This window comes from Sycon ciliatum, chromosome 8 (genome assembly GCF_964019385.1).
Source record: "Sycon ciliatum chromosome 8, ocSycCili1.1, whole genome shotgun sequence".
Taxonomy (NCBI): Eukaryota; Metazoa; Porifera; class Calcarea; order Leucosolenida; family Sycettidae; genus Sycon; species Sycon ciliatum.
The window spans coordinates 22,843,282-22,862,247 of NC_088650.1; the positions used below are offsets into that span (position 1 = coordinate 22,843,282).

The window sequence follows — 18,966 nt, forward strand, 5'->3', positions numbered from 1 at the left end:
ATTTGTACTGGGAGGATGAGCCCCTGTGAGTACGAGAAATAGTACATAACCCCCAAGAGTGTGCAACTCCAGCTAGCCATGGGGTCTGCGGCGGCAGAACTTCACATCACGTGATGAACCCGTACACATTATAATTTATTCGCACTCTGTGGAGGATAGATATCTCTAGATACAGGGTTGTACGCAGCCGTGCTTTGGGTACAACTCTCTTGTGGTCACTTTGCACTGTTTGCCAGCGTACTAGTAACCTTTTGAACCATGTCACGTGATGTGAAGTTCTGCCGTCGCAGCACTGCATAGAGGTTATGCAGGCAGTTGCACACTCTTGGGGTTATGAACTCTTGGTACGAGTGATACTGATAATTTCATAAGCATTTGAATTTCACACGAAACGCCAGCATACGGCATACAAAATTAAAATGCATATGAAATATTCTGGATTTACAGTGTAATCTTAGAATATATTATAATATTCACTTCTTGAAGTGAAAGAAAAAGAGCACGCACTGGGACGTTCGTTGCTGCTCAATGGTGGTACAAGTGGCCATACAAGTTAAAAACTGTTCATGTATATTCAGGTTGGAACGTAGAAAAGTTCTGTTTCCAATGGTGTCATGAGTTTTATGACCAATTATGTGGAAGATATGTCACATGCTTGTCCATGCAGACCCGTCTAATAATATTGCCACCGTATTTCATGGACATTGCTAGGTTTCATGGGTGGATGAGGTCATGTGATGCTGTTTCACACGACTAGTGGACGTGCAGCTGTGCTTTCCCCGTGCTCTTGTTGTCAGACTACTTGTTTATCGTGCCGGGATCTGCACGTGGATCCAAACGCAACCCAACAGGCTTCACCTGTCAGTGGTCGTTCATCGTAGCTGCCCCTGCTGCTGCTGCCATGTGCGCTGCTAGCTGAGTGCAGTATCTATGACAACATATATATGCACACACCCGCATGCACACGCATGCACGCGCACGCACACACACACACATACACACACGCACACACACATGAAAAAGACCGCACTTCCGAGGAATGCTGAGCTGTGGTTGAGGATAACATGTCCAAAGGAGACTTCAAATCATCATACTGAACAAGCTGATCTCCACACAAGGTGGTTTCGTAACAAAATATCTGTCTCTGAGATCAGGCAACTTGTCATGAACTCCTCTACACAGAAAACAGTCCGTTTGCATGCTTGAACACAGATGCACACTGCACATCAGGGGGTATGTTTGACGATGATAGTATGTTGAATTTTCAACGGGGGTAATGTGTATTCAGTTCTATGTGAAAGGCCTCGCTTTCATCTTCGTATGTGAAATACGTGAACGAATCATCCACAAGTCTACTAAAATGCGTTCGCGGCTTCTGCAAGTCAAAAATCGATGTGGCCTGATTGTGGATGATTCATTCACATACTTCATGTCCGAAGATGGAAGCGAGGACTTTCTCACAAAACTGAATACACTTCACTCTGCGTTGAAATTTACCTGCGAACACGAGGACCTCGAACAAGGCATCAAACTTTTAAATAGCCTTTTTTAATTCAATTTTCTGAAGAGAGATTCTGTACCCGGCTCATATTGAAATTTGTACGAACCATTTTGCAATATGTGTTGAGAAAGCTGCTGCCATGCTCTACGGGTACCGGTATGTACTTACACCGGACTGCGATGTCTAGATGATACCTCCTGTAGCATGGCCTGTAGTTTACTAGTGTCCAGTCGACTACCCAGCTTCAGTACATCCAGTGCAGCTTCCTAGAGTGGCAGTGCAAGCCCAACAACAACAACAACAACCATTTTCAAGACACATCTGCAAAACTTGTCAAGAATAGAGCAAAACAATCGTGTACACCAGTGAAATAACACTGCACTGTACTGACCCCCTCCCCTTTCCAGACAGAGGAAAGAAATCCTGCCCATCCAGGAGGTGTCATGGCCACAACTCTGACGCCTCTTCCAGACCAAAACGGTCACTAATTCCAGTTACCCCGTTGCCCATGCAAACACGCATGTGTGCATGCATACATACATGCACACATGCATGCACACATACATGCACACACGCATGCACGCACACTCAGACTCAGACATGCCCATCGCGGAAGCGATGATAGCGACGCACACACACACACACACACACACACACGCGCACACACACACACGCGCGCGCGCACACACACACACACACACACACACACACACACACACGCACACACACACACAAGACACTATACTACACTTCACAAAATGCTCTACATACCTGCACTTGGTTGGAGCTATCGTCTAAGTGGATGAGCAGGCCCTTGAAAATGACATCAACATGAGCTCCATAGAACGCCGAGTCATAATCACCAGGGAAGCAGCTGAAGGAAAACCAAAAAATGAATCAGAAGAATGACAAAGTTGATGCCGGCCCTTGTGGTGGGGCCATGGCAGCTGTGATACTAACTCAGTTCATGGACTTCGGTTCTGGGAAATCGCTGTGTGGGCTTGCCAGTCATCTGTGCTCCGCGGTCGCGTGGGTGTGGATGAATTATTATTATTCTTTATTCTCACGATGGCGACTCGCATCAACAAGATAATTGTCTAGGTTATTGAACTCTGAACCAATCAATCTAGCAATGACGTCATGCTTTGCATTATCAATCTAGCAATGACATCATGCTCTAAACTATCATTGTAGCAATAACATCATGCTCAACAAAGGGAACAGTCTCCTGAACAACAACACCACTGTACACCATGGTACACCACTGACCTGAAGTAGACCATCCATGTGTGCAAGCAGCACAGTCGAATCTCATTGTCACTGTCATCCAGCCGTTTCAGCATCTCCGGGTACAAACGGTGCAAAAACTCCACTGGAGCAAGTATACGCAAATGCATAGAGCAAGCACACGCAAACACATTTACACAAAAACAAACAAGAGTTTAAACTTTACAACACAACACTCATTTAATATCTCCCAGCAATAGTACAGACAACAGTGATCGTGAGCCCAGCAGTGACTGTACCTGGTGACAGCAACAACAGTGACTGTACCTGGTGACAGCTACAACAGCAGCAGAAAAGGGTGAAAAACAAAGTTGTGTTCATAACTGGCGCGTGGACGCGGCACGCTAGCTCAGGCTTTCACATGAAAACAGCAATTGTAGTCGCATTTTAGGGCATGCGACGCCTTGGAGTACTAATTCGTTGACCCTGTCAGTCAAAGTGACTCGCATCTACGCCATTATGCACTGAAAAACACATCTTAGAATTGCCATTTTGGCGCGTTTCCACACGCATGATGCCTCAAAGGCCAGCAAAAATATTCATGACCGCATGGTTTCAAGTGTACATCGTCAGTTATGAACACAGCTTAAGTTTGTTCCCATGGTGCCAGGATGCCCAACACTGACGCGATCACACATGCTTCATATCACTAGGGATCGATGTACGCGATATACTCGGTCTGTGACTATGCAGAAGACAGAGGAGATAGACAATGCGGGTGGCACGCGACTGACGGAATACCGCACAGGGCCCAGAGCAAAGCAGAGACAGAGAAGTGCAGTGCAATAGCCATACCATGTATAGTGGTGGCAACTGAAATCCGACCCCTGTCCCCTGAAATTCGACCCCTGACCCTGAAATCCGACCCCTGAAATCCAACCCCTGACCCCTGAAATCCGACCCCTGAACCCTGATTTTCGTTCTCGAGTATATAAGCACCGATTCTAGTTGTCTGTACATGTATTTCGTAACGTAACCGGGTCTTCCAATGTGAGTGCACCGCTCCAGGGGTCGGATTTCAGTTGCCAGCACTTTACACCCGTGTACCCTGTGTTGCTGGAGGTCGTGGCCGAGGCAGGCCCAGAATGTCATGGCTTGATAATATTATTTCATGGACTGCACTTGACGTGCAGTCCCTGCTCGCTGCTGCACGCGATCGATTTTTATGGCGCTCGCTTGTTCATACTTGCTCTGTGATGCCCCGACGGCCTTAGGGCTATGGGCTTGTGATGATGATGAGGACCCTAATTTCAGAAATTTTAGGTGCTCAATATTTTCGGTACAAGGGCAAAAGGCCAGGTAAGGCGAGCAGAAATTTTAGGTACTGAGAAACAGTTCCCTATTGGATCATGCGTGTTAGTGTTTGTTTGGTGTATTGAAATTTTAGGTATGAAACAGACGCACCGAAAGTACCAAATATAAAAGTACACCGAAAATTTGTGAAATTACAGTATGTGATAGATGTTACACTACATTGTGTAGTGTAGACTGACTCACCATCCAGAGCTGTGGAGCCAATCTGTAGCATACGCTGTAGTACACGCACTGACAGAAGACGACCGGGTATTGTCTCACCATCCATGCCGGAGAAGACCTACATGCGTGTGTACACACAAACACACACACACACGCGCGCACGCCCGCGTGTGCACACACACGTTTATTATACAGCAAGATCACTCATTCAAACAAATACTAGTAAAGACGCACATACACATTATAGCGTTGTGGACCCTGGCTAGCGTCAGACGCTACTAAAAAAAAGGTGACATCTTTTGCATAGCTGCAGGAATAAAGTATTCTCTATTCCTGCTTCAGTGCAAACAGCTTATGCTTGCCATGTTGCAATGAATCAACACGTGCAAACAGTACATGAATAGCAGTGGCATGAAACACATGAAACACATGATCGGATGGAAATCCAAATTCCTGGGGAAATGTGAGAAGCAGGAATTCAGCCGAGCCGAAAACCTGTCTATCTGAAAACCCTACAAGAGCTCACACAAGTATATACATACAAAGGTAAACCTGAACTTAGAAGTTGCGACTTCGGCGGTTCCTCGTTGGAACAATCAACTTCATGTTTAAAGGTAAACCTGGTTTAAGAAACCACCTGGACTGTAAGATTACTATTCTTTGGCACTGGATGTGTTGAACATGCAAGGATCAACAACCTGTTTTAGAAACCACCTGCATTCAAACTTTCAAAGACAGCTCTATTCAGGTCCCATGGGTGATCGTTGAAACCGGGTTTCACCTGTATACTACTATGACAGATTGTAACGGATCGTTCTGACTTCTGTCTTATGCCAGGTGGCTGTATGACATACCGCTGGCTGTAGATCATCGGCAATGCTGATGATATGTGACTGCTGCAGACAGCGACAATGCAGCAGCACCAGAAGACTACCCATCACCGCTGCTCGTAATGCTGCCAGAGCTCTGCACGGTTAGTAAATACAAGAAAACACAAACGCACATACAGTACTGTTGGGTGCTGAAGAACGGACAGGCTAGAATATCACCCTGGCACAGCATAGCTAGAATGTCACCCTGGCACAGCATAGTGATAATTATATGCAAGGCTCTCTGCCAATTCGGTGTTGCAAGACTTGCATAACAACCTGCCACGGATGATTTCATCAGACTGTTGTGCATGACCATGGCCGTCACAGAACCAACAGTGGGTGCACAGCATAACACGACCGGTGACATGTTTTGGCAAGCAACTTCCCCCAGCTCATCCATGTTCATTCCACCAAGGTCTGATGGTGGTCCTGTTCACAGAGATCTTAGCATACCTTCCTGGTTTCCAGATCAAGTTGGGCAAATAGATAGTCTTGATCATCTCCTCGATGCATGCTCCAAATGTTTGCAGTGCATCAAACGTTTCGTCGGCTCTCTCCAGAAGACCCGCCAGCATCTCAAAAAGACTGCAAGAAAACACGTGCAGATGCATGTACGCATAATTATACGCAAGCGCAAGCGCACACAAACACACACTCACGTACACACACCCACACGCACGTACACACACACACACACGCACACACAGACGAGGTTATAGCAGAGTTGAATAGATGCCAAAGTGAGCCACGATCAGTACCCACGCAGCTACAGCTAAGACGAAACAGAAAGTCCTAACACACTTAGCACACATGTCACAAGTGGGATGGCATCTCTCCATGCCGGAAGAAGTGTTTTTTCTCACTTTAAACTAAGGAGGCAGGCACGCGTTTTCAAGCTCACAGCCTTTCCTTTTTTCAACAGGAAAGCTGGACAGGCCGGCCTGGATGTACTTAGTAGAGCCGGCAGTAGACCAGTTAGTAACAAACTACTAGCACATGTACAGTCCTAGAGCAGCATGATGTTGTGGGTGGAGATAGCGGCCTGAGCTGCGAAAACCGTCATTCACGGGATGACCGAGCTAGAGGCCAAGCTGTTGACTTCTCTCCCAGGAATTGAGACGTCAGTTGTAGAACTTGGGGAATTGTATGTTACTCCCTACATACGTAGCAACACACAATTCCCCAATTATCGCCAAAGTTGCTACAACCTCTTCTTCGTACAGTAGTAAAACATTTTCCTTACTCGTGTCAGAGTCGGCTGATCAGGAGGTACGCCTGCTGAACAGGATTGACTTGTTGTCTAAGCAAGTGAATGAGCTCAGTACTCAGTAAGGATGTCGTTTCCCTGAAAGAATCCGCCATTGTTTCGGCGAGTGCTTCTCCCCAGGCCCAGTGCCAGCGACGAGCAAGGCATCCTGTAGACGCCCATCCAGGAAAGCTAGCCGTGCACGTGTAGCGACCTCGCTGCATGACGTCAGCTCCCTCACCAGATATATACGCATGCGCATGAAACATGTGTTCCTCTTTGTTCTAAATAAACACCAACCATTAGACAAAGTTGCCCTCTCCACTGGAGTTGTATTCATTAGGCCCCAGGGTGGTATGTCCCTGGATTCATCTGTCTCCCCTGTGAACAGATAGGACCTCTGCCATCTTGGGTGCCTAAATTGGTGACCCCCGACGCTGCGTTTGCGGAGTACTAGTTATAGTTTTACGTATTTTTGACTTAATCGGATTTGGGATTTGTGGTGCCTCTCGCCGCCCACGGCACACCTGGAGCTGCTGCGGACTACGCCCTCCTGCCGCCGCCATCCGTCGTCATGCTGTTTCCGCCCGTCAGCCTGCCAGCCATCACTGGTTTTCGCCGCAGTCCGTTCCTGCGTGCACCACATTCTGGCTGCCTGTCAATCACCGGCTGTTGACATTAAACTTGGGCCTCACCATCCGCACCTCACCGCCTGGACTTGGAGCTGCTGTGGAGCAACCACACTCCGACCACCGTCCAGTGTGCGCCGGCCACAAGCTGGAGCTTGCCCCCCTCCCACCCGCAAAGCCTCCCCAATCGTGGAGCCAGCACTGCTGCTACTACTACACAATTGTATTGCTGTCATGTTCCGTACCTGGGTCAGCTGCCGACTACCCAGTCGCCGCCTCGCCACATTGATATATATGGCTACATGGGCTGTTCAACGGCAAGTTTTCCCGCAACTGATTACTGCGCGTCTTTGCCTCTGCCTTCACAGTTTGCATACAGTTTTTTCTCTCTCTCTCTTTCTGCCTCTGACATGCTCTCCACCTCTGTCACGTTAATCCACCTCCGACATGTTAACCCGCCTCTGTCACGCATCTCTTTTCTGCTTCCTGCATTTTATTTCTCTGTTTCGGCCTTGTTGCCACTTTAAAAACAGTGGTACACCACATGCACATGCAGCGTTCTTTTTATTTCCTTGTTTTTCTCTGTCGTTCTCTGCGCTCCGCTTGTTCTCTGGTGGGGAGTACTGTAGCGACCCCGCTGCATGACGTCAGCTCCCTCACAAGATAATATACGTTCAAAGACCGTGATCAACGGGATGGAAGTGTCACACCACAAGACAATCCTAGCAGCAACACTGGTAAACACTCCCGTCCATATCCAACACAGTTAGGAGCAATGAGTCCAGTATGATGCAGAAGAATGATGACAGCACCGTGTACACTCCAGTGTAAACTACTTCTCACAAATGTGTCTGAGTCTAATCTTGCGTCAGTCTTGTCTTAGTCGAGCTATAGTCTTGTTTCAGTCCAGTCCAGTCTTAGTCTTGTCTTGTTATCGGTCTTGAGTTAGTCTTGTATCGACTTTTGTCCCGTGTCCAATATAACAGAGCTAAACCTAACCAATTCTCTTTTATTTTATTCGTTTTATTTCTTTCTTTATACAATCGACGAGGAGACAATAGTCGTAAAATGGCAATAAATAAGATAAATTGTGCACTCATAACAACAGCAAAAATGAAGAAATTCAAGTTCCATAACGTTTTCTTGTGACTGTCATCAGTGGAACGCCGTCACATAAAAATGTAATAACTAAACACACACACTTATATACATGTAGCTAATATGGTTTCAGGTAGAAATACAGCAGCTAACAAGTACAAAAAGCGAAGTTTGCACCTTTGCAATGTGTGAATATAGTGTATGTGAGAAAGGTAGTGGCAGATGAATGTGATACTGTGTGAATGAATGTAATGGTGCGTGTGTATTACTTGAAGAGACTGAGTGATACAACATTTTCTTTCTGTTTACATAGCACAGGGTCACGAGTACGAATATACACAGCTTCCAACACCTGCAATTGCTTGAAGAAACGTGCGCAACGAATAACACTAAACCAGGAATCGTCAAACACCTTACGACATTCTGGACTGGACAAGTCTGCAGTGTACAAGCATTTGGTGTCCAGTCCAGAATGTCGTAAGGTGTTTGACGATTCCTGGTTTAGTGTTATTCGTTGCGCACGTTTCTTCAAGCAAGTGCAGGTGTTGGAAGCTGTGTATATTCGTACTCGTGACCTTGTGCTATGTAAACAGAAAGAAAACGTATCACTCACACTCTTCAAGTAATACACACGCACCATTACATTCATTCACACAGTATCACATTCATCTGCCACTACCTTTCTCACATACACTATATTCACACATTGCAAAGGTGCAAACTTCGCTTTTTGTACTTGTTAGCTGCTGTATTTCTACCTGAAACCATATTAGCTACATGTATATAAGTGTGTGTGTTTAGTTATTACATTTTTATGTGACGGCGTTCCACTGATGACAGTCACAAGAAAACGTTATGGAACTTGAATTTCTTCATTTTTGCTGTTGTTATGAGTGCACAATTTATCTTATTTATTGCCATTCTTTCTTTATTTCTTTCTTTTTTTTCTTCTCTTTAATTTGCATTTTTGCCCTCAGTCTGTGGTTGGTTTCACAGTCACTTCCTTGTATTGGCTATTTTTCATTATGTGCCATGAAGTGCAGACAGTAAATAAATAAATAAAATTAATAAATAAATAAATCGGTGCCTTGTGTCTGAATACCAATACCTACATGGAGAAAACCCATAAGGGGCCGTCCGTAAATATCGAGATGCTTTTCAAGACGATATTTGTTCATTTCTCCCCAGACCCTCCCTCCCCCCTCAACACGAACATACACATGCTTATGCAGGGATCGATATTTTTTAAAACCTTGTGAAATGTGACAAACATCAACTCCGAGTTCACAGTACACCTCGGTTTACATTGCCATGGTCACATTGCCATGGTCACATTGCCATGGTCACATTGCCATGGTCACATTGCCATGGTCACATTGCCATGGTCACATTGCCATGGTCACATTGCCATGGTCACATTGCCATGGTCACATTGCCATGGTCACATTGCCATGGTCGCACAACTTTGCCGCGGCTTATTTGCACAGTGCCCGTCCATATCTCGAGATCAATATTTCTTTCAGAAGACGAGACGAACAGTATGTGCCTCCCTGCGATTTCCTGCTGGCGTTTGCACCATGATGGGTTGTGACGTATCTTGTAAAAAACATCCTCAATGCGTATAGAAATACAATGTAAAGCATTCATTGGTTTGAGGAAAAGATGCAAACGGGAAAAGTCTGAACTTTTTTTGACTGTCACCGCCAGGGCTTGAACCAGGGACCTTCGCTTGAGGCCAGTGATGCTCTGCCACTGAGCTACGGTGTAGCTATTGTGGTGTATGTACCAGACAGGTATTCATCTAATTGCAAGTACTGTAAACTCTACGTGTGAACCCACAATACCTTGGTTAGAGATACAACAGCTATCGTTCCAGCAGAGACCGGAAAGCACATAACATTTTAAAATGGGAAAACAGAATTTCTAAATCCAGCATGCCACTCACTCAAGTCGGCTTGCTGAGTCCACACTGGTCTCTGCAGCTCTCTGTAGCAGCGGCATGATGGCATCCAGGTGACTGGCCACAGCACTGCCTGCACCTAAGGCACAAATACACACACACACACACACACACACACACACACACACACACACACACACACACATGCACGCACGCGCACACCACCACCACACACCATTGGACGCCCATCGCCAGAGGCGATGATAGCGATGCTACAGCAGAAGCCATAGCAGCTTGTGCTGGGATTGCACCATTCAACAGCTTGCAAGGCTGAAGAATTGACTACCACTATTCAGCCTGGTCTACACCACACAGCTATGAAGTGGCTTTTCTGGCCAGTGAATCCTTACTTTTTGGTCTTTTTCATTTTTTTTTCACGCACACACATCACACCACATACTCCGGCATGCACTGGCTGTTGGTAACCACCCAGGAGAATGAAAGAAAAGTCAGGAGGAGTCTGAGAAAGAGAAGAAAGACGTGTGTGACCACGCGCGCACACACACACACACACACACACATAGAGCAAACTGTGAATACCCTGACTTTGCATGTGGGCCCGGCCATGCTGGGGGCAAGACATACAGTCGACTCCTGATATACCGAACACCATTGTGCAGGATAATTAGTTCTTTACAGCTGGATGCAGTTTGTTACAACAGAAATGCACTCACACCAAACAAGCAGCAAGTCATGACTGGCAAGTGGCCCGTGACAGCATGAGTGCACTTGGTTTACATGCGGCGCTACAAGATTTGGTTGGTATAAACGAAAACTGCTCGCTATAAAGGGTCAATTTTGTATGGGTTCAAACAGGGACATGGACAATGGTTCGCTATATCACAAAATTCGCTATATGCGAGTTCGTTATACGCGGAGTCGACTGTACATGGATAGGCACAGCAGTACCAGAGATCGGCTGTGGTGTTACTTCCTCCAGAAACAAAATCTCGTGACTTCCATCAACCTGTCAGTTCTTGTGAATTGAGCTCTGAGGAATCCAGCGATGGTGATTCCTAGTCAGACTCAAACAGTGTCGACTTCTTTTGTATTACGAGTCATACCAAGCACATGCTTCAACCAGTACAACGCATATCCACTCATTGTCTTGAAGCGGTCTTGGTCCGATTTTTTGGGTCCAACTTGCACTCTACAAGCGCATGTACAGAGCTGCTCAATGAAATCCAGTCGCGTCACTCAAGTTTGCGCCTTGCCCCATTTCGCAGCCCAGTGTTCGCAGGTCTGGGGCGGCGTAACGCCCGGCGCGTACTTGAGTGAGGTGACTGGATTTCATTGAGCAGCACTGTACATGTGAATACAGTCGTCCCTCTCTAATCCGGCACTTTATAATCCAGCACCCTCGATAAACCAGCACAATTTTCAGTAGCCAAAATGTCCTCTTCATGTACATTGCAGCAGTAAATCAGATTTGTTAATCCAGCACCCTCCCTAATCCAGCAGATTTTCGTGGCACAAATGGTGCCGGATTAAAGAGGGACCACTGTACCAACCTTGGAGGATAGGTGTGAGGCTGGCCATGTTCACCACACTGGACGACGTCACACTGGCGGCATCCTATCATAAACAGGCATCGAGACATGTATAGATACACACACACATACACACACACACACACGTACACACACATACACACATGTCCTGGTCCTGGTCCTGGTATACACTGCCATGTAGGTCACGTGTTTCTCGTTGAGCGAGACGGAGACGAGAGGAGACATGAGCGTTGGTGACGGGATAAGTCGTTTCGCCTTTTGAAACGCCTCCGGCAATTCTGACATTGCAATTGGAACTTGTCCCTTTCATCAGCAGTTGGGCGCCTGGTGGATCGGTTGCAGTTGTGGATAGCAAAGCCCCGGATTGACTTACAGCAGCGTTCACAAATGGGACAGTGAGCGGTACAGCACGGTTTCCGAATACATAGGCGTACAGGTGAAGAGCTTGTGGCATTGGCAACATTCGGGGCAGAATTGGACTGGACACAGCGATGGACTGCAATGCCACCCGCACTCCGAAACCATCGGTGACACTGGGAGCACTGGCGGCTGTTGGCTTGCTGCTGGACTGGTTTACGCCGTTCCATGATGCACTTGTGGCGGGCGATATCTTGCTGCCGAGCAAATGCACGCCGGCACACCTCGCAGACTATCTCCCGAGCCGGTTTCTGAGCTGGTTGTATTGCTCGATAAGCTTGCCGCCACTCAGATCGTTCCTGCGCTGTGTCAAACCATGACTCGTCGGCGATGTTTATTCGTCGCAGGTCGACCCTAATTGCGTCTCGCCATCGTTTCCGCGGGCCACACGCTGGGCGTGGTGGCAGCAATGTGCCAAACAACAACATCCGCGGCATCCGCTCCTCAGGCATGCGTACCACGTGCCCAAGCCATTCCAGTCTTCTCTGCATGAGGCGGTCGGGGATATCCAGTGGGTTTGCTGCATTCCATGTTTTCAGAATGGTGTCCTTGGCTATCTTTAAGTCCCACACATCCCGCTGTGCAACACTCATGATGGAAAGAAGCGACCGGTAGTAGAAGGTCGTGATCCGTTGCACATCACTTTGCAGCGGTACCCACGTCTCCGCACAATAGAGCAGTAAGGACAGAACACAGGCCTCGAAAACCAGACGCTTGGTGCGCAGAGAGAGATTGTGGTCATTGAAGACAGCATGACGGAGCGCTCCAAAAGCACGGGAGGCAGATGAAACACGGGTCGATACATCTTTGTGAGATCGGCCAGAATCATGGATAACAGCACCCAGGTATCGGAACTCACGCACACATTCCAATGTGCCATTCTTCACAGGAAGAGGAAGTCGGTCATCATCCGTGATACCATAGCCAACCGCCATAAATTTGGTCTTGTCCAGATTGACGGTCAGACCAAATGCAGACGAGACATCGATGAACATATCCAGAGCAAGAGCAGCAGCAGTACGGGTAGTGGCAAACAGGGCAGAGTCGTCAGCGAACTGGCAGTCGTTGATGGTAGTCTGATCGTCAGTACGCTTTCTCTTGAAATAAAGCGAGCCCCCAGGATTGAATGCCAACGGGACGCCGATACCAGGCACATGCTCGACCACTCTGGACCATCTCTGGAAAACAGCCCACATGAATATGTTGAATAAGACTGGTGCCATACAACAGCCCTGCCGCAAACCACTCTTCACTGCAATGGGTTGGATGGGTGTTGACCCGATGGAGAGAGTAGCCGACATTGAGGTGTGAAACGACTTGATGATGTTTACGATGTTACTAGGGACCCCTGCCTTCGCGAGAATCAGCCACATGCATTCACGGTTTACTGAGTCGTACGCCTTACGTAAATCAACAAAGACAACGTATCCCGGGCAGCGATGTTCGTACAACTTCTCCAGGACTTGGCGAACTGCAAACACCATGTCTGTGCAAGATCGACCCTTACGAAAGCCGCACTGGGAGTCGGGTAGAATATTCTCCGCAATAATCTGTAATCTGGACTGAAGTACTCGAGCAGCAACTTTCCCAACAACATCCAGGAGTGATATGCCACGCCAATTATCACACAATGAGAGGTTACCTTTCTTTGGGATTGGCACAAGGTTGCAGTCTACCCATTCCTGCGGAACAGCCTCGTCATCCCAGACATGGTGCAACAGATCCAACAGTGCCTCCATGAAACTCTCACCACCCGCTTTGACCAACTCAGGCAGGATAGCTGAGGCGCCAGCGGCCTTGCCGTTGCTGAGTTGTCGAATAGCTCGCGCCACCTCTGCTGCATCCGGCTTGCCAGCGATGTTCTGGTTGATAGGCTGCTGGTCTATTTCGTCAATGGCACATGGATCAAATGTGCTAGGGATGTTGAGTACGCCATCGAAATGTTGGTACCATCGTCCACCTTGTTCCTCCACAGATTTGCAGATGTTGCCATTTGCATCCCTAATAGCGGTAGTAGACACAGGGCGTAATCCCTGCTTGGCAGCCTGCATATCCTTAACACATGCCCACACCCGTGAGGAACTGAACCGTGCACCATCAAGAGATTTGGCTTTGTTGGTGAACCAGGAGTTCTTGGCAGAGCGGACAGCAGCTCTTGCCTTACTCCTGGCAGCCTTGAACCTGTTCCACGTGTCATCAGACCTGCCACTTGAAATCCATTCTTGATATCGCTGATTCCTTTCATTCAACAAGGGTTCGAGGGTATCTTTGCTCTCAGTAAACCAATCTGGTTGACGACGTTTCTGAAAACCGAGGGTCTCCTCTGCAGACTCGGTGACCGCGGTGCGCAACCTCGACCATTTGCATTCAACGGTGGTATGTTCATTCGGCTGTTGCAGACTGTTTGTGAGGCATTCACGATAGACATCAGCAACTCGTGTGATGTTTCCAGATGAGTCAGTGCTGTGGACATCCTTCAAACGTGCAACATCAAACCGCTTACATTTCTTCGTTTGCACACAACGCGAGCGGCGCTGCAGACGGCCTACTACAAAACGCGCAGCCACCAGGTTGTGGTCGCTCCCACATTCCGCACTTCTTATAACTTGAGCATCAATACATTGGTGGTAGTCAGCTTGTGACGTGATGACAAAATCAATACAATGAAATCTCTTTGACCTTGGATGTTGCCAGGTCCACTTCCTATCCTCTGTCTTGCAGAACCATGTGTTACACACCATCGCCTGAATAGTTGCAAGAAAATCCAACAGCTCACGTCCTGCAGAGTTCATCTCACCCACTCCATGTGGGCCCCGTACACGTGACCACTCATCAGCGTCAGCATGCGTACGGGATCCAACTCTGGCGTTGAAGTCACCCAACAGAATAAACTTTTCTGTGGCCATCCGTGGCAAAGTCGCTTGCAAGTCCGCAAAGAACTGTTCCTTGGCAATTCGCTTGCTGGCGAACGTCGGAGCATATGCGGAGATGACAGTATACCATACCGGTGAACACCCATGAATATCAAACTTCAATCGCGCTGACACAATCCGAGAGCTGCGGGCGTCGTATTGACAACCGCCGTCACGCCACGCGCGAGCTGCATTTCCCAGCAACAGAATCGCAACACCTTCACCCCTTCGACACGACTCTCCCTCGCCAGGTGAAGGTCTTCCAGACGAAATTAGCACTGCTCCGTCGATGTTGTAAACGTTCTTATCCAGCCAGTAGGTCTCTTGAAGACAAACTATTTCCAATCCAAGACGTTTGAAAATTTGAATTATCCGATAAATTTTCTTGTCGTCAGCCACTTGATGTCGAGTGGATGCTGTTTGGACGGGTCCTTCACTTTCCAGCAACGAGCGGACATTCCACGTCCCAACGCTCAGGGTAAACTCCTTTCGTCTCCTACTGCGTGCGGTAGATGGCTCCATTCGCGGGCTTGCAAGGCCTCGCGATGGGTCCAACAGCGGAAAACAGAGTCAGAGTGACGACACCCGAAGTTCGTCCTGTAATCTGCTCTGCTGACTTTCCGCTGTGGACTTCTACTGGGAACTGTCCCAGGGACGACCCTGGAAGCCCAGAGTCGTCCCTGAGAACTGAAAACTAACAAAAACTAATCAAACGATGAGAGCTACAAAATTCCTAACTGACTCCTGTAGAGTCCCACACACACACGTGTACACACACGTACACACATGCACGCACAAACACACATACGCAAAAAAACACATGAACACACAGATGCACACATGGACACATGGACAGATGCACAGATGCACAGATGCAGAGGAAGGCAAATAGACTAAAGTTGCTTGGCAAATACACACGCACATGCATGTACGTACATGCACACAAGAGTGCCCACAACACACATGCATGCAACAACGCACATATTCATACACATGGGAATGCACTAACCCCCCACGCGCCTCCCTCCTCTCCCCCCCAAGAGTACAGCCCACATACTAACCTGTAGTTTAGACAGAATAGGAGGAAGGTGTTGACTGTATAGATCAACACTTGATGACAGCGACAGAAGACAAGCTTGAGAAGTAATTAGCTGATGAACCTAACAACAGTGACACATGGCACAGCAACACAAGTCTAGTTCAAGAGACAGAGAGAGTTCTAAACACAACCGTCTTCAATCTCTTGACTAAGGACGTGTCATTGCTTACCAACATGGAAGGGAACGAGGAAAGTGTATTGCTTTCCTTCAAACGCACTACTAAGTTAGTAGGACACAAAGCATACCTGTGTAAGGCATGTGAAGCACTACATACTGCAATCTGTACATACGTGCTGCTGGACGGCTTGGCTTGCGGCTACGGTAAGCACTTTGACCAGGAGCGAGAAAGCGCCGAGCGAGATCTCCTGCAGTGTCTGCACCGTCACCAGCGCAAACACCTCATCCATGACGAGCAGAATACTGTGCTGACGGCTCTCCTCGTTGCTGTGGCAGACCTCGTCCCGGGACAGCATTGCCACAGTTTTCTGCACATTCACACAGGTAGACAGCATACAGGCTACAGTAGTCAGGTCTAGAAATGAACAATAAAGGTTACTGACGCATAGAGATGCTGTCATGCAACGAGCGGTGGCCAAAGTGAAAGGACTTCTTGATTGCGATTTTGTTGTAAATTGTGGCAGTTGAATTGTCTCTGGGGTACGAGGTGATTCGTGATTTTTGGACAAATCAGTTAAGTATGGAAGTAGAGTCCTCCTGAGTCGTTGTCCTCTCCTTGGTGGACAAACTTTTGACAAGAGTGTCTTCGTGTGGTCCTCAAGTTTCTTCGTATCTATTTTTTGCGGCGAAAGCCGTTCTTTCCGGGCGTTTTCTTTACTATTCTTAGGTAATGTAATGAAAAATTTTGAAAATTTTGATTAAACCTTTACCATCCGACCAAAATTCCCCAGCAGTCCCAAATGCAATAATTCTCACCTTATTCTGAGAATATCTTCGGTTCTAATCAGCCAATTTTCACAATCTTGGGCATTGTGGAAAGCTCTCCACAAGCTGCATACATTGAGCTCAAACAGGACACTACCGAGATCACATATCCAGCGCCAGGGAGCTTCGAATACACCCCATCGCTGGATATACGAGGAAATTGTCTCCTCGCCAGCCATTTCTCGCTCCTTCATCGTAAACATTCCAATTTTTTTGCTTGAGTTTCTTTTCATGCTGCCCACGCGCTCAAAGCATGCCAATGTTACTCAGCATGTCAGAAGAGGGGAAATTCCCCGCTCGAGGTCAGTCACTCGGAAAGAAATTCGACTTTTGCCGTGGCTGAAATGTCGAGCGTAATATCTTTGGAATGCGACATCGCAGCTCTTCACCGATTGATGCAATGGAAAGCTAAGCTCATCGGCTTCTTCCTAGATATTTAGTTTTTTTAATTTCGCCAAGAATCGATCGAGTTACGAATGTTTTAGTGCACGCATGTCCATCGATCTCTAGAGATCGATTCAAGTACGCACGGATGGTAAAGGGTTAATATTTAAATGATGGAGGATTCCGTCGACTCTACGTCGCATGACGGAGAGAATGTCGACACGGGCGATGTTGTATCCCTTCCATCAGCCCCAGGGACTACGTATTCCACCTCGCATCCGTCTGGAAGAGTCTCCTCGCCTTCTCAGCCGGTGCGTTTGTCGAGGGGTTCTGGTCAGGAGAAATCTATTTTAGCAGTGCGAGCGCTCCGCTCACCTGGCACCAGTGAACACTTTCTAACCAAGAAGGACGCAGCGGCTAGTTACGGCGTTAGCCCTCCAATCTTTGCGAAGTATGAGAAGGAGATGCGCCAGACTGGAGTGCTCTCCTCTGTTCATGATGGAACGATTCCTGCTCCTGATCTCCCTGATGGATTCTTCCCAATTAACTCAACTGAGGAAAGTGTTGAGGAAGTGGAGGAAATCAAAGTGCTGCTGGAGTCCTGCGGCTCCAGACTTGGTGACAGCTCCAGGTATGGCAAGCATGGCACTATTGGCATGTATCGAGAAGGAGTGAAGTGGGCAGTCAATCAGATGTTCAAGAAACAATTGCCACGGGACGGACGACGTGCTTCGAAACTGCTGACAGCTATTGGTGTTGATGTAGGCAAGTACATTCTCCATAGCAAGCTCTGTGCGTATGAGCAGCAACTTGCCAATGACCTTGCCAGTACTGTTCTGTCCCCGGTTCGATGTGATACCATTTCACGAATTCCGCACCGCTATGAATTGAAGCTTGCTGAGTATGTGCAGGCACTGCGTAGCCTCAAGCTGAACGCTGGCAAAAGTCTTCTGATTGGAGCAGAAAATTTCCTGATCCGTGACACCGAAATTGCCGAGAGGTTTGCCCACAAAGAGGTCAGGTACGGATGGTACTACTCTTTCCGTAAGAGGCGGGGTATCAAGGTGCGTAATACTGCGCAACCAAACCCGCCTCGAGATGGATCGAGCACGTTGGTCAACAGCAACGCATTTCAAGGAATGGTATGACGTAGTCATGGAAGGGATGATTGCATGTGGTATTGCAGTCAAAAATGAGCAGTTCGATCCTGAGAAGCCCTATGATGCAATGTTTACTATTACGGACGTGGGCATGGTCTTTGAGTGGGACCAGACCGGCTTCACGCTTGATCAGACAGACAACGGTAAAGGTACTTCAGAGAAGACGATGACTATCGATGCTCACGACAGTGGAGAGTGTGTCGTTAACGAGTCTAATGTGAGGTGGACCATCACCGGAGGCTCCTTTATGAATGGAGATTCGCTGCCAGGATGTGCAACTCCACCGACAAAGAGCATGCAGCTAGCATTGATGAAAGATCCGCCGTTGTCCACCATCATCAACCCAGCCACTGGGAAAAGTTTCCCTAGTCAGTTCTCACTGCATCCCCCTGGTGGTTTCTTCTATGAATTGGCACCGCTTTGGTTGAAGAATGCTGTGGGTCCATGCCTACCCAAGAAGGATGGAAAACG

The 18,966-nt window shown here is 47.8% G+C and overlaps 1 protein-coding gene across 1 annotated transcript in view; it reads right to left on the reverse strand.

The window, feature by feature from the left end:
• Nucleotides 1-345: 345 nt before the first annotated feature.
• LOC135822378 (dynein axonemal assembly factor 5-like) overlaps nt 346-18,966 on the reverse strand; it is a 32,468-nt gene continuing 13,847 nt past the window's right edge. Inside the window, exons 12-22 of the mRNA XM_065335130.1 lie at nt 16,300-16,494; nt 15,971-16,069; nt 11,581-11,644; nt 10,055-10,148; nt 5,590-5,721; nt 5,119-5,230; nt 4,286-4,382; nt 2,771-2,873; nt 2,273-2,375; nt 1,670-1,767; nt 346-928 (exon numbers count right to left, since the gene is read on the reverse strand). Of these exons, the coding sequence (XP_065191202.1) occupies nt 862-928; nt 1,670-1,767; nt 2,273-2,375; nt 2,771-2,873; nt 4,286-4,382; nt 5,119-5,230; nt 5,590-5,721; nt 10,055-10,148; nt 11,581-11,644; nt 15,971-16,069; nt 16,300-16,494 (1,164 nt within the window). The 3' untranslated portion in view covers nt 346-861. The remainder of the gene's footprint in view (nt 929-1,669; nt 1,768-2,272; nt 2,376-2,770; nt 2,874-4,285; nt 4,383-5,118; nt 5,231-5,589; nt 5,722-10,054; nt 10,149-11,580; nt 11,645-15,970; nt 16,070-16,299; nt 16,495-18,966) is intronic.